Source organism: Sus scrofa, chromosome 10 (assembly GCF_054392235.1).
Source record: "Sus scrofa isolate SSC_HxYL_T2T_F1_AM1 chromosome 10, Sscrofa_HxYL_maternal_Yorkshire_Landrace_v2.0, whole genome shotgun sequence".
Lineage (NCBI taxonomy): Eukaryota > Metazoa > Chordata > Mammalia > Artiodactyla > Suidae > Sus > Sus scrofa.
In genome coordinates this window covers 91,806,073-91,820,056 of record NC_139392.1, presented here as the reverse complement: position 1 = coordinate 91,820,056, position 13,984 = coordinate 91,806,073, and the positions used below count along the sequence as shown (strand labels likewise).

Sequence of the window (13,984 nt, the reverse complement as noted above, 5' to 3'; positions counted from 1 at the left end):
GCAGGCGACGAGCCTCGGACGCCCCGTGAGGACCTGGGTGCTCGCCCTCTCTCCCCACCCCGCTGTCTGGCCCCCCAGCAGCCCTGCTCCGCTGACCTTCTCCACCCGTGTTGGGGGCCGCTCTCCCCTGCTTCTCACGCAGAGCCCCGAAGTCCTCTCTGCAGCCAACCTACTGCCGCAATCTCCCAACTCTACCCCCAAGTATTAAACGAAGCCGAGTTCTTCCCTCCACCTCCATCTCCAGCCCTAGAGACCCAATCAGCAGGGAAGGGCACTCTCATCGCTACAGTAATCCAGGCCCAGCGGCTCCTGGGCAAAACCTTTAACGACTTCCCAACCACCAGGGACAAAACCTACCACCTCACCGGACCCTCAGCGGTCCCACCAGGTGACCCACTTACGTTTCCAGGCTCCTCGGCCCCCACCCCCTGGTCCCACCGCCTACCTGTCCCCCCTTCTCCTGGGTCCTCCCTGCTGTGGTTCCTACCTTCCTCACGGCCCCACCTGTCCTCCCTTCTTCTGTTCCTACCTTCTTTGTGGTCCTACCTTCCCTATCCTACCCTCTTCACAGTCCCACCTGGCCTCCCTTCTAATGGGTCCTCCCTGCTGTGGTTCCCACCTTCCTCACGGTCCTGCCTGTCTCCCCTTCTCTGCTCTACCCCTGCCTGTCCCACCTTCTCCTGCTCCTCGGGCTGCCCAGATCTTTGCTGCCTTTGCCCTTGCTGGTCCCCTTGGCATGGGGACCATCCACTTGGCCAACGCCAACTCCCTTTCAAATTGCAGCTTCCTGGTGACCTCACAGAGGCCCGTCTTCTCTCCCAGATCTGCAGTTCGACCCCTGCTCCCGCACAGCCTCGTACTCATCCTTTGCAGCATCTTTAGTTTGTGGTGGTAGGACATGTCTGGGATGGTGTGTCTATGCTCGGCTTCCTCACTAACCTACAGGCTATTAGGGAACGGATGGTGTTTATCGCTTATCGTGCAGCACCTAACACACAGAAGGTGCTTAGAATGTGTTTGCTGAATGAAGGAGTATTTACGACTTTGCAGACAACCAAGCCTGTTCCACTGCACAGCACGCGGCCCGACGTGAGCGATGCTTCCCAGGCCTTCTCTTCCTTTATCATCTCCTAGGCAACCTCCTCCATCCTGTGGATTCCCTGTCACTTCCACGTCGACAAGGCCCACTTCCATGTCGCCTCTGGGCTTCTGTGTCTAAATGCCCGCCCGGCACTTTTGCTTGAGGGTCTCACAGGTACATGTGACTCAGCGTGTCTGAAGGTGAAATTGCCATCTTCTCCCCCAAACCAGCCGCTCTTCCGTATCATCAACTACACCAGCTGCTTCAGTGACAAACCTGGACGTGACCCTACACCGCTCCTTCTCCCTCGTTCCCTTTGTCAAATTATTCACTGAGATCTGGTGATTCTTCTTAAGAATCTCCAAACCCTTCTTTCACGCCTCTAGTCAGCTGCTGCTGATGCTGCTTTTTTTTTTGCTGTTTAGGGCCACACCTGCAGCAATATGGAGGTTCCCAGGCTAGGGGTTGAATCGGAGCTGCAGCTGCTGACCTACACCACAGCCACAGCAACGCTGGCTCCTTAATCCACTGAGTGAGGCCAGGGACTGAACCTGCAACGTCATGGTTCCTAGTCGATTTGTTTCTGCTGCGCCACAACGGGAACTCCCCAGTCAGCTTGGTCCAGTCACCCAGGTCTCCTGTTTAATTACACCAGCCTCCCAACTTCGTTCACAGCACCCAAGCTTCCCCTCCAATCCATTCTGTGTCGCAATAGAAGATCTTGGAAAAATGCACATCTCTTACTATTCAGTGGCACCTCACACACTCAGAGGATCTGAAACTCTTCACGTGCTGTCCAGGGTCCCAGGTGACCTGACTCACCCTTTCTCTGCAGCCTCCCCCTCATTCTCAGGACACAGGATGTCCTGCTCTCCTTTTGGGTGCTTCATGCACTACACGCTTTTCCCCAGCTCTGAGCATTGCCAGGTACCGTCATCTCTGCCTAGACTCCCCCACGACCCTGCCTCCCACTTTGAGCCTCCTTCAGGTCATAGCTTTTTTTTTTCCCCCCACTTTTTTAGAGCTGCACTTGCAGCATATGGGGGTTCCTGGGCTAGGGGTCTAATTGGAGCTGTGGGTGCCGGCCTACACCACAGCTCAGCAACACAGGAGCCGAGCCGTGTCTTTGACCTACATCACAGCTCATGGCAAAGCCAGATCCTTAACCCCCTGAGCAAGGCCAGGAATCGAACCTGCAGCCTCCTGGTTCCTAGTCAGAATCATTTCTGCTGCACCACAACGAGAACTCCCAGGTCACAGCTTAAGTGTCACTGAGGTGGAGATGCCTCAGTCCCAGGCTGAGTCGTGTGCTGCTGTCGGGAGCCTGCGATTCCACGTGACACTCCTCAGACTCACAGGACCTGGAGTGTGTGTCTCCCCTTCCCTGTGAGCTCCATGGGGTCGGGGTGGGGACCACATTATCCTGTTTCTGTTGTAGCCCCTGCACCTGGTACAGGGAGTGCTGAATGAATACATGATTATTTGTTGAACAGATAAAAGGATAATTTCCCCCTAGGTTTGATTGCTATCTTTGTTTTACCTTCTTTTTTTTTTGGTGGCAGAGGGTGGGGGGTGCCCCGCAGCACATGGCGTCCCCAGGCCAGGGATCAGCTGCAGTCGCGACCCACAGCTCCTTTAACCCACTGGGCTGGGCCAGGGATCGGGCCTGCATCCCAGTGCTCTGGAGACGCCACCAAACCTGTTGTGCCACAGTGGGAACTCCCGTTCTCCCTTCTTTACCGGGGCTTGTGTCCTTTGTTCAGTTCTCTCTCGGTACCTTAGGTTCTTCCTGAACAATCTGTCCGAGCTCTTTATGTAGCATCGATATTAACTCTCCATCGCAATTAGCAAATTTTCCCCTCAGTTTGTTGTTTTGTTCTTACCTCTGAAGAAGCAACTTTACTGCCTCTAAACAGCCGTGCATTGCTGGGAGAAGAGAGTTGAGAATTAGAGCTTTTTATTCATTTTTTTTTTATTTATTTATTTAGTCTTTTTGCCTTTTCTAGGGCCACTCCCGCAGCATATGGAGGTTCCCAGGCTAGGGGTCGAATCGGAGCTGTAAGTGCCGGCCTTCGCCAGAGCCACAGCATCGTGGGATCCCAGGCAAGTCTGCAGCCTACACCACAGCTCACGGCAACGCCAGATCCTTAACCCACTGAGCAAGGCCAGGGATTGAACCTGCAACCTCATGGTTCCTAGTCCAATTCGTTAACCACTGCCCCATGACGGAAACTCCAAGAGCTTTTTAGTGTATAAATAAAAATGCTTCTTGGGAGTTCCCTGGTGGCCTAGGGGTTAGGATGCAGCACTTTCACTGCTGTGGCCCAGGTTCAATTTCTGGTGTGGAAACAGATCCCACATCAAGCTACTGCTTGCGGCAGCCGAAAAACAAACAAAAGCTTAAAAAAAAAAAATGCTTCTTCCCTCCTGGCCCCTCTCTCTGCTCATCCTTGGACCTGGGACTTCTGGGAAGGAGTGTGAAATCAGGCAAGTTGCTGCTACCCCCAAATTACACATTTAGTTGGGCGAATGATAAAAAAGTGATGTTTTCCGGCTGACACTTGATTATCTGGTTGTTAGGAGACTTTCACGGCACATTTTCAATACTAAACCTATCTCCTCACTTTTGTGCCAAGAACCCCAGGGCCAGGGTTTGCCTAGGAAATGGAAAACACTTTAACAGTACTCCATGGCACGATAACCAAGAATTCAATTCTCCCGCTAAAAGTGCCCCTTCTCCACAGGAAGGGTTTCCACTGTCCGCGCCCCGCTATGCTGCGTGAACGGCTGGATGCCAGTGGTTTCTCCACAGGAGCGGGGGCTCGTCAACCAGCTGATGAGCGAAGAGTTTTTCCCCTCACGTGCAAAGTTTTAAAAAGGATTCCTGGGTCCTGCCCGCTGTGGCCAGAACTGTGTGTCTGCCTCCTCATCGTCATGTCACAGGCCTCAATTCCAGAAAAACTACAAGTCCTGTATTCTAATTCAACGCACCACCTTCAAGGCTAAGGCTTATGCCCTTATGTCTAGATTTGGGCTCTTGGGCTGCTTGCTGCCCAATGCATCTCACACCACCCTGCACCCCGTTTTTAGCTTTTTTTTTTTTTTTTTCTTTTTTGGTCTTTTTATGGCTACACCCGAAGCATATGACAGTTTCCAGAGTAGGGGTTGAATAGGAGCTGCAGCTGCTGGCCACAGTCACAGCCACAGCATGCCAGATCCAAGCCACGTCCGTGACCTACTAAGCGCGGGGCCAGGGATCGAACCCACATCCTCATGGATGCTAGTCGGGTTCGTTACCACTTGGTCACACAGGAACTCCCCCCGTTTTCGCTTTTAGCTAATTGAAGATATTTTATGACGAGATAATTCAGAGTTAAGGAGAATTACGCCAAACAATGAAAACGGTGGCCCGGCGTTACATTCGACATTATCATTAGAGAAGCTGCACCCGCTGAGGCCCGGGATTCAATCCTAAACACCTACGCTTGTTCAAACGGACGCACCCTGGGCGGTGCTGCTGAGGAGGCAGGGAAACGGTCCCTCCTGCTTTGAACGATGACCACATGGAGATGCTCAGGGCTCTCAGCACGGTGCTGAGGGACTTAACGTGCCCCTTAAACCTGCGACTCCGAGTCACAGGCATCGTCGTCGTCGTCATTCTGTGGCCGAGGAAACCTGCTCAGGAGACCTAGTTTCCGGCCCAAGGTCAAGGACCTGGTAAGGAAGAGAACCAGGCTACCACCCAACTAACTGGGGAGCAGACGACAGATACGTGTGAAAAGTCACCCAAAATAAGAAAGGAGAGGAGTGCCCTGGTGGCCTTACAGGTTAAGGACCCAGGACTGTCGCTGCAGTGGTGCGGCCAAAAAAAATAAATAAATAAATAAAAGAAAGAAGAACATGCTGAGGGCCAGGTGACATCAGCCTTACTGACTACGAATTTGCCAGAACACCCCAAAGCTGCTCTCACTGCCTGCCCCGTCTTCCCCAGGCCCTCTGCTCTGCTGCGTGCCCACCCACGCCTGCACCCTGTACGGCTCGGGGGCCACACCTGCCGTGTGCAGCGGGGTTCTCCCGACCTTGCTCTCTGTCTTCCAGGCAGCCGGGCAAACGGTGAGCAGGTACTGGAGGATCCGAGGGTCGCCCTCCCGGCTGGCGATGTGGAAACTGTTCCAGCCGTCTTTGTTCTTCAGGAGCGGATTGGCGCCGTGCTCCACGAGGTCCTGGACCACCTCGAGGTTCCTCCTGGTGCAAGCCATCATCAGAGGAGTCCTAAGGCCAAAAGGGACAAGTGGTCAAATGGGGAGGCGGCAGCCAAGATGCTGGAAGCCCGGGACCAGGTCCTCAGAAAAATGCACGTCCTCGGCACAGAGAGGAGCTGGAGGATGTTGGGGTCTGGGAAGCAGGAAAACAGCCTTGGCTGGCAGCTTCTCTGCTGGCCGCGAGGACCCTGGAGAGGTAACAAGGGGAGAAAGATCCTGATGTCAGTGCACCTCCAGGAGGGGAAAGGCGAGAGCGAGGAGGCAAAGCTGCTTCTAAATGAGGTTGGTTTTTTTTGTTTGTTTGTTTTTTGTTTTTTTTTTTTTTGTCTTTTTACGGCCACACCAGCAGCATATGGAGGCTCCCAGGCTAGGGGTCTAATTGGAGCAACAGCTGCCGGCTTATACCACGGCCACAGCAACACAGGGTCCGAGCCGTGTCTGTGACCTACACCACAGCTCCTAGCAACGCTGGATCCTCAACCCACTGAACGAGGCCAGGGATTGAACCTGTGTCCTCATGGATGCGAGTCAGATCATTTCCTCTAAGCCATGACGGGAACTCCTGAACTAGGTTTTTTAAAGGAAGATTTTCTTTTTGGTCTTTTTAGGGCCTTATCTGAGGCATATGGAAGTTCTCAGGCTAGGATTCATTATCCCTGAGCCACAATGGGAACTCCCCGAAGATTTATTTCCCACAGCATGTGGAAGTTCCTGGGCCAGCAAGGTAAGAGTGGGCAAACATGTCTGTGACTGCACTTCCGAAATGCAAAATCGAATGAAACTTGCCTTTTTTTTTTCCGCTTTTAGGGTTGTACCTGCGGCACATGGAAGTTCCCAGGCTAGGGGTCCAATCGGAGCTGCAGCTGCCGGCCAATACCCAACGACCAAGCCCAGGGATCGAACCCAGTAACTCATGGTTACTGGGTGGGTTGGTTACCGCTGAGCTGTGATGGGAACTCCTGAAACTTGCCCTCTGAATGGTTGTATGGGGAGACGGTTTCCTTACCCACAGAACTGATCTGAGAAGTCTAAGAGGTAATGTGCCTCCACTCTTGAGACCAATTCACTAGCAGCTCAAGAAAATCAGTCTTGGGCTTCGTCGCAGCCAAAGAGCAAACCTCCAAACATCCCAGGCCTCTCCCCTCACCAGTGGGCAAGGTGCCCTTTATTTAGCCATATGGCTGTCTGATGTTTCTTGTTTACATCAGAGCAGGAATCCCTTGAGGGCAGGAGCTTCACATGTTTGAATCATCAGATGTTCATAACCTCTAAGGGGCTAGACCGACCCAGTGAGTACTGAAAACAGTGTGGATCTAACACAACACGACTGCTTGGTGCGATGGTTACTCTCACGGCTGTGAGGTGGTCATGCCAGGCTACACATGTGATAAAAATCAGAGCACCACACGTGCTCCAGTGTAAGGATAACTGATGAACTCTGAGGAAGTCCAGGGATTGTAGCAATGTCACTTTCTTCCTTTTGTTTTCCTGCTGTGGCTCTAAGATGTGAACTTTGGGGGAAGCTGGGGGAAGGGAGCATGGGACTTCCAGAAGCTTTCTTTGCAACTTTCTGTGAACTACAAATTTCAAAATAAAAAAAAAAATGTCATCGGTGAAGTCATCATTTAGCTAAATGTTCCCAGAAGAACATCGCATCCTGGGGCTCATGCGATCTACACGCGGGACAAACAATTCGTAGACTGACTGTCTCTACCTGTTCATCTGTACTGTCCTGTGCTTTGCAACGGGAGGCAGTTTGGAACAGAAGACTGCAACAGTCCCCACAAGGGCAGCGACAAGGTTCGCTGTAGGTCATTCTTCTCTATAGGGGAAGGTTGAGGAACTACAGTGTGGACGGAGTGGGAATTCACGATCCTGCAGGGAAGGGTGCGGGTCTCTCCGAAAGTCCCGCCACCTACCAGTCGGCCTTCTTCAGGCAGTCGACCGCTGCTCCCCGGCCCAGCAGGTATCGCACGCAGTCCCGGTGGCCCATGGAGGCCGCCTCGTGCAGCGGCCGCTTGTAGTCTCGGTTGGTGGCTTCGATGTCCATGTCCCAAGCCTCGACCAGATAGGTCAGGACGTCCAGGTGGCCGTGGCGCGCGGCGCAGTGCAGGAGGGTGTCCCCAGCCGGCCCCGCGCAGTCGGCGCGGCCTGCTGCCCGCAGCTCCTCCCGCAGGGCGCACAGCTGGCCTTCGTGCACCAGCCGGTACAACCGCCGCGGGTCCACAGACGCCGCCATGGCCCGAGATCCTCTACGGGCCGGGACGGCCCGGAGGACCCTCCTCCAGCCCCGCCCCTCCCCGGGACACTCTTCCGGATGCCCCGCCCTCGCCCCGGGGCCCCTCCCCCGGCCCCGCCCAGATCCCGGCCCCCTCCCCGGCCTGGCCCGCCCCCGGGACGCTGCCTCCCACGGACCACGCGTGCGGGCTCGCGCGAACGCACGCTCGGAGCCTGCCGCACGCCCTGGTTTCGCCCCGGAGCAAAACGCTAGGTAGTGGCGGCAGCGTCTGCCGGGAGGGACGCCCGCCCTGAGCCCGAGTTCACCCCGCCGCCGGGAGACCGGAGAGGCCTGCGCGGAGGCCGCACCAATGTGGGTCCCGAAAGCGGGGCAGGCCGGGGTAGGTTCTAAGCGTCTGAGTGCGGACGCCGCCGCCAGTCGGGATCACCTGGCAGCGCGGGCCCCCGGGGGACGGGGTGGAGCCCGCACGTTCCCGCCCCCAGCCCCGCTCCGCCCACAGTCCCGCCCCGCCCGACGCGGCCCTTCCGCGGGTCCCGGAGCTCAGAGGAACTCTGGGAAAGTTTCCACTCGTTTCTTCCGCCCTAGAGGAAGCACGGACGGGGCGGGGCCCGCTTGCGGTAGCCGCCCCTATTGCAAGTGCGCGTTCCGATTGGTCGCTGGGGCAGTCTGTCAGCGCGCCCCTTCCGCACACGCGTTTCGATTGGTCCGGAGCACAGTCCGTCAGCGCCGGCGGCGGGCTCTTCGCGGGGCTGCGGCGGGGGCGGAGCTGGCGGAGGAAGTCCGCGGCCTGCTCGGGCTCGCGCTGCCCGGGGGACGCTGAGACTGGGACGCCTGGGGGGCTCTGGCCCGGCGGCGGCGGCAGGAGCCCCGTTGCAGAGCGCCATAGTGCGTGAGGCCGCCGACGTGGCAGGGTGCGCGGGTGGGGCCAAGCCGTGTGGACGCTGAACCTTTGGGGGTCCTTAGCGGGGTCTGGCCTTGGGGCATGGAGCTGCCCGCGGGGGGCGTGGAGGGGCGCGGGCAGACTGCCGGTGAGGTGCAGGGGCGCAGTGGGGCGCGCACGCGGGGGAGGTCCAGGGGCTCACGGGACGCAGGGGTGCGGCGCTGCTCGGGGCTGTGGGAGTCACGGGGGACGTGGCCTCCGCTGCTGGCCAGCTAGCATTTCCTTTCCTTCTGCGTTGCTGTTTTGACCTTGGGCGAGTCATTTTATTGTATCCTTTTGCTTCCTTTTTTTTTGCAGTCTTCCTTTCCCCTTACCTGAACATTGAGAAAATTAAGGCGATGTGAAAGGGCCTTGAGCTGGTGGAGGGTACATTAAGATCTGAGCCTGCTGTGTGGGTTGATGGGAGAGCTGAGGGTAGCTGTTGAGTTTTTACCTGATCTTACTGGGTGCTAGTCATTCAACCCTCCGGGTGTTTTCAGTTGCTTTGGAGATAAAATGGGAGCAGCTACTATTTGCCAGGCCTGGAAACAATTATGCTTCACGTATGGTATTGCACTCTGGTTTACAAAGCACTTTACATTAATCACCCAGTTCACAAACAACCCTATAAGGCACCATGATTGGGGGGGGGGGGGTAGCTGCGGCAGCGAAGCCTAAACAGGTTAAAGAGGTTAGCTTTTTCCCAGAGGTGGTATAAAGAAAGGCCTCTGGAAGGAAAGATGGTAGCACCCAGTGAGTGTCTGCTGGTGCGTGGTGCGCTGCTCAAGAGAGAAAAAAGACCTCTGGTACGAAAACAACCCCGTTTTACTAAAGAGCAGGTTGCGTTTGAATTTGGTGGACTGAATAATATGGATAGTTATGGAGACAGGACCAGGTCCAGTATCAGCTTTGCCAAAGTTGCTGTTCCATTGTATCTTGCCGCTTCAAAAACAGGAAGGCAGAAAAGTGCTTTGAACTGCATCAAGTTTTAGGACAGGCCAAGCATTGTTCTTAACTGCAGTTGTCTGTGTTGGTGCAAATGGAGGTTGAGGTATATGGTAGTTTCGCAATTGTTGCTGCTCAACACCCCACCCCCCACTTGCTAATGACCCTGGTATCTCTTCCCTTATGCCTCTAGTTTCCTTAAGCTTATTTATTTTTCTGTCTTTTTAGGGCCACATCCACGACATATGGACACTTCCAGGCTAGGGGTCTAATCGGAGCTACAGCTTTTGGCCTACATCACAGCTATGGCCATACCAGATCCAAGCCGAATCTGCAACTTATACCACAGTTCACAGCAACGCCAGATCCTTAACCCACTGAGTGAGGCCAAGGATTGAACCCGCAACTTCATGGTTCCTAGTCAGATTCGTTTCCCCTGAGCCTCGGCGGGAGCTCCATGTTTCCGTATTTTAAAGAACAAAATCGGTGCACGTTTGCACAATGGGACCGAGTGTTTTTAGACAACTAAATGATAAGGTATGTGAATCTGTCCACAGCCCCTGTGATTCTCCAGAGCAAAAGCTTGGTGTAGGAGGGGCAAATCTTGACAGTGAGCTCATGGATGCAGCTCTTCTGGGGTCTTAACTGGTTTCCCAGTTGCTCCGCTCATCCTTGTTGTGCAGGCGTGTGGGATTTGCAGTGTGCCCTTTAGTGACTCACTGCCCACGTGGCCATCGTTGGCATTGTGATTTGCCACTTGGCTGTCCTCGTTCCTTTTTCTCGTGTTGTGTTCTTTGGTTCCGTAGCATTCAGCCCTGGTCGTCGGTGCCGTGATCATTTGATAGGTTTTGTGGCCTGTGTGTGTGTGTGAACATGAAACTATTGACATTGCTCTCGGAAGTCTAATTTCAGATTGGTCATCGTCATTCTCTTTCTCTGCTTATCCTCTGCCTCTGTCCTTCCTAGGCTGGTTTTTATTTGAAGAGTGAGTGTGGAGTGTCTTTGCCTATCTGCCTGTGGAATCACCTGCTCACAGAGCATCTCATCAGAGCACCTCAGCTCTCAGGTCTCCAGCTGTCACGCGCATGTGTTTTCAGGACTAGCCTCATATTTCAGAGTACCTCCTGGAACTTGAATTTAAAATTATTCTATAGATGATTTTATTTATTTTTTGTGTCTTTTTGCCTTTTCTAGGGCCGCTTCCTGCGGCATATGGAGGTTGGCAGGTGAGGGGTCTCATTGGAGCTGCAGCTGCCAGCCTACACCACAGCCACAGCAACGGGGGATCCGAGCTGCATCTGCGACCTACACCTCAGCTCACGGCAACGCCAGATCTTTAACCCACTGAGCAAGGCCAGGGATAGAACCCGAAACCTCATGGTTCCTAGTTGGATTTGTTTCCCTTGCACCACAACGGGAACTCCTAGAGATGATTTTAAAACAACCAGCCATTTTCAAAACTGAAAACTTCACCTTCACGCTCGAAAGAAGTGATTTCTCCTTTACTCACTGTGGTTAATAACTTTATCACTGAGTTCTGGCTGGAATTGTCCGTCACCTGTGCTCTTCTCTCTCTTTCAGTCTCTCCAGTTAAAGAAGGTTTTTTGTTTGTTTGTTTGTTTGTTTTTTTTTAATTTCTTTTTACAGCCACACACGTGGCATATGGAAGTTCCCAGGCCAAGGGTCTAATCAGAGCTGCAGCTGGGCCTACACCACAGCCAGATCCTTAACCCACTGAGCCAGGCCAGGGACTGAACCTGCGTCCTCCTAGAGACAACGTTGAGTGCTTAACCCGCTGAGCCACATCAGAAACTCCAGAGAAGACTTGTTGCTCTTCACTTTCCCCTTCTCCCTGTTTGTGCTGCCACTGACCTGAGACCTCCCGCCTTGTTTTCCTGACAATCTGCCTGGCTGCTCATCGTCAGTCTCCAAAGGTCCTGTCCTACCATGTACATTTGATTTGGCATTGAACCCGCTTAAAAAGGCTGTGTGGTTCTCTGAATCCCCTCTCTGATAAAGTCTAAATGCCTTAGCTTATAAATGTATTCCTTTTCTTTAGGGACCTTTGTGCTTCCAAATTCTTTTGACATCCTTGTCCCCAGTCTGCAAGCCTCTTGTTCTCATGAACCTGGCTTCCCCCACAACAGTGCTGTGCATTTCTCCTTGGTTTTGCACGTAGAGTTTCTCTGGAACCCTGCTCCTCTTGTGAGGCTGAACTCCTCATAAAGCCCTTTTCATCCAACTGTTCACTTTTCTCTACGCCCACAGCGTGTTCACAGGCGAGTTTGTGTCGCACTTAAAGTGCCTCGTGTCTCACAGTTGGTGTTTGTTGTGAGACCTGCCTTCCCGGCAAGTGACATCATTCATTTCCGGGTGCGCGGGATCTCATGGAGCATTTGACACCCGAAGGGACCAAGAGGAGACGCTCTCGAGCTGCGCATAGTGGGTCTGGCCCGTCACAGACACGTGGAAGTGCTTGCGGGACTAGATCGTGGTTTGTGAGTCGTGATCGTCGTCTTGCTCTTCCTTCCTTTCCCTGTTCCTTCTTTTCCTTGTGAGAAGCACACGTCGGAAGCCCTGTCCGTCCTGAGTGAATGCCGTTCCAGGAGAGGGGGCAGGGGCCCGAGGGTATGCGCGGACCTGAGTGAGGTTGAGCCTGGCAGCCTCGGTCTTTGGTTTATGGGGAAGTGGGCCGTGGAGACGAGTCCTCGGGGAGCTGGCACCTTGTGTCTCCTTTCGCAGTTTGCTTCATGTGGAGCTCATGGGTGTGAAATATTTGCAGGTTCTTCCATCCTGAGTGCACAGGACTTGGTGGTATTTTCCATTTACTTGCGCTTTCTAAACACTTGCTGTACATCTTTGGTTGGGATGTTCCTCAGTGATGTTTAAAAAGGGACAGAGACATTAAACCCAGGGATTTTATTTCATTTGCTTTTTTTTAGGACTGCCCCTGTGGCATATGGAAGTTCCCAGGCTAGAGGTCAAATCAGCTGTAGCTGCTGGTCTACGCCACAGCCCCAGCAATGCGGGATCCGTGCCGTGGCTGCGACCTACACCACAGCTCATGGCAATGCCGGATCCCTGACCCACTCACTGAGCAAAGCCAGGGGTCAAACCCGAGTCGTCATAGATACTAGTCAGATTCAGTTCCTCTGCACCACAACGGGAACTCCATAACCCAAGGATTTTAGAAGCTACTTTGAATTTTTCTGGATGTGAAAGGGAGAATAGTACCTTAAAAAGAGCTCTGGACTTTAGGAATCAGAAGACCCACGTTCCCTCACCTCCAAACTATGTTGTGACTTAAAGCAAGTCTTCCCAAAGCCCCGGTTTAATTGTGGCCTGGGCACAGTTGTGCACGGATCAAATGAGAATATGGGAAAGAACTTGATTTGGTTTTTTTTGTTTGTTTGTTTTGTTTTTTGTCTTTTCTAGGGCTGCTCCAGTGGCATATGGAGGTTCCCAGGCTAGGGGTCGAATAGGAGCTGTAGCCACCGGCCTACGCCAGAGCCACAGTAACGCAGAATCCGAGCTACACCACAGCTCATGCCAACGCCGGGTCTCCAACCCACTGAGCAAGGGCAGGGATCGAACCCGCAACCTCATGGTTCCTAGTCAGATCCGTTAACCCCTGCGCCACAACGGGAACTCCTGATTTGTGTTTTTTGGGTTTCTTTTTTTTTTTTTTTTTTTTTTTTTTTGATTTTTAAGGCTGTACCTGCAGCATACAGAGGTTCCCAGGCTAGGGGTTGAATCAGAGCTGCAGCTGCTGGCCTACGTCACAGCCACAGCAACACCAGATCCGAGCCGTCTGCGACCTACACCACAGCTCAGGGCAACGCCGGATCCTTAACCCAGTGAGCAAGGCCAGGGATCGAACCTGTGTCCTGCAGATACTAGTCGGGTTCATTACCGCTGAGCCACACCAGGAACTCTGGGAAAGAACTTGAAAAGCCATGAAGCCTGTCGGAGCTATAAGACAGTGTAGGATTTCAAAGCCGAAGACAACGACTTCACCTTCTTCAGGGGGAAGCGCTGGGGTTGGGCACTTATTCATTTCCTTCCTTCCTTCATTCTGTTAATGTTTTGGGGCCAGTGTGTGTTGGGCCCTGGGGCTGCGTGAGCGCCCTGCTCCTTCCTCCCACTGAGCTGTAAGGCTCTCAGTCTAGGAGTGAAGACAGAGTAATACACATTTAAACAGTTATTAAGAATATGTTGGAGTTCCCGTCATGGCTCAGCGGCGAATCTGACTAGGAACCCTGGGGTTGTGGGTTCAATCCCTGGCTTCACTTGGTGGGTTAAAGATCTGGCATTGCCGTGAGCTGTGGTGTAGGTTGCAGATGTGGCTGGGATCTGGCATTGCTGGGGCTGTGGCATAGGCCGGCAGCTACAGCTCCAATCAACCCCCAGCCTGGGAACCTCCATGTGCCACGGGTGTAACCCTAAAAAGCAAAAAAAAAAAAGGTAATAAAACTTTAGCAACGATACTAACTTGTACGTCTATGACTCGTATTAAACGTACAGCTAAACTGGAGTTC

General features: G+C 53.6%; 2 protein-coding genes across 8 annotated transcripts in view; one reads left to right on the top strand and one right to left on the bottom strand.

Annotated features, from left to right (window-relative positions):
- Window positions 1-7,650, bottom strand: part of ANKRD16 (ankyrin repeat domain 16) — a 32,670-nt gene extending 25,020 nt beyond the window's left edge. For 5 of the 7 annotated variants that reach the window (XR_014818134.1, XR_014818135.1, XR_014818133.1 and 2 more), the window contains exons 1-3: window positions 7,263-7,650; window positions 5,133-5,353; window positions 2,965-3,007 (exon numbers count right to left, since the gene is read on the bottom strand). Coding sequence is in view for 3 of the 7 variants with exons in the window: in XM_084980583.1 (XP_084836709.1) it covers window positions 2,965-3,007; window positions 5,133-5,353; window positions 7,263-7,582 (584 nt within the window). In the remaining 4 variants the exon portion in view is untranslated. Of the gene's footprint in view, window positions 1-2,621; window positions 3,008-4,584; window positions 5,354-7,262 lie in introns of those variants that run through there. The other 2 variants (XR_014818136.1, XM_084980584.1) reach the window with 2 other exon arrangements.
- The window catches only part of FBH1 (F-box DNA helicase 1), a 45,046-nt gene continuing 38,642 nt past the window's right edge, over window positions 7,581-13,984 (top strand). The window contains exons 1-3 of the mRNA XM_021065037.2: window positions 7,581-7,763; window positions 7,835-7,961; window positions 8,294-8,467. Coding sequence (XP_020920696.2) covers window positions 7,581-7,763; window positions 7,835-7,961; window positions 8,294-8,467 — 484 coding nt within the window. The remainder of the gene's footprint in view (window positions 7,764-7,834; window positions 7,962-8,293; window positions 8,468-13,984) is intronic.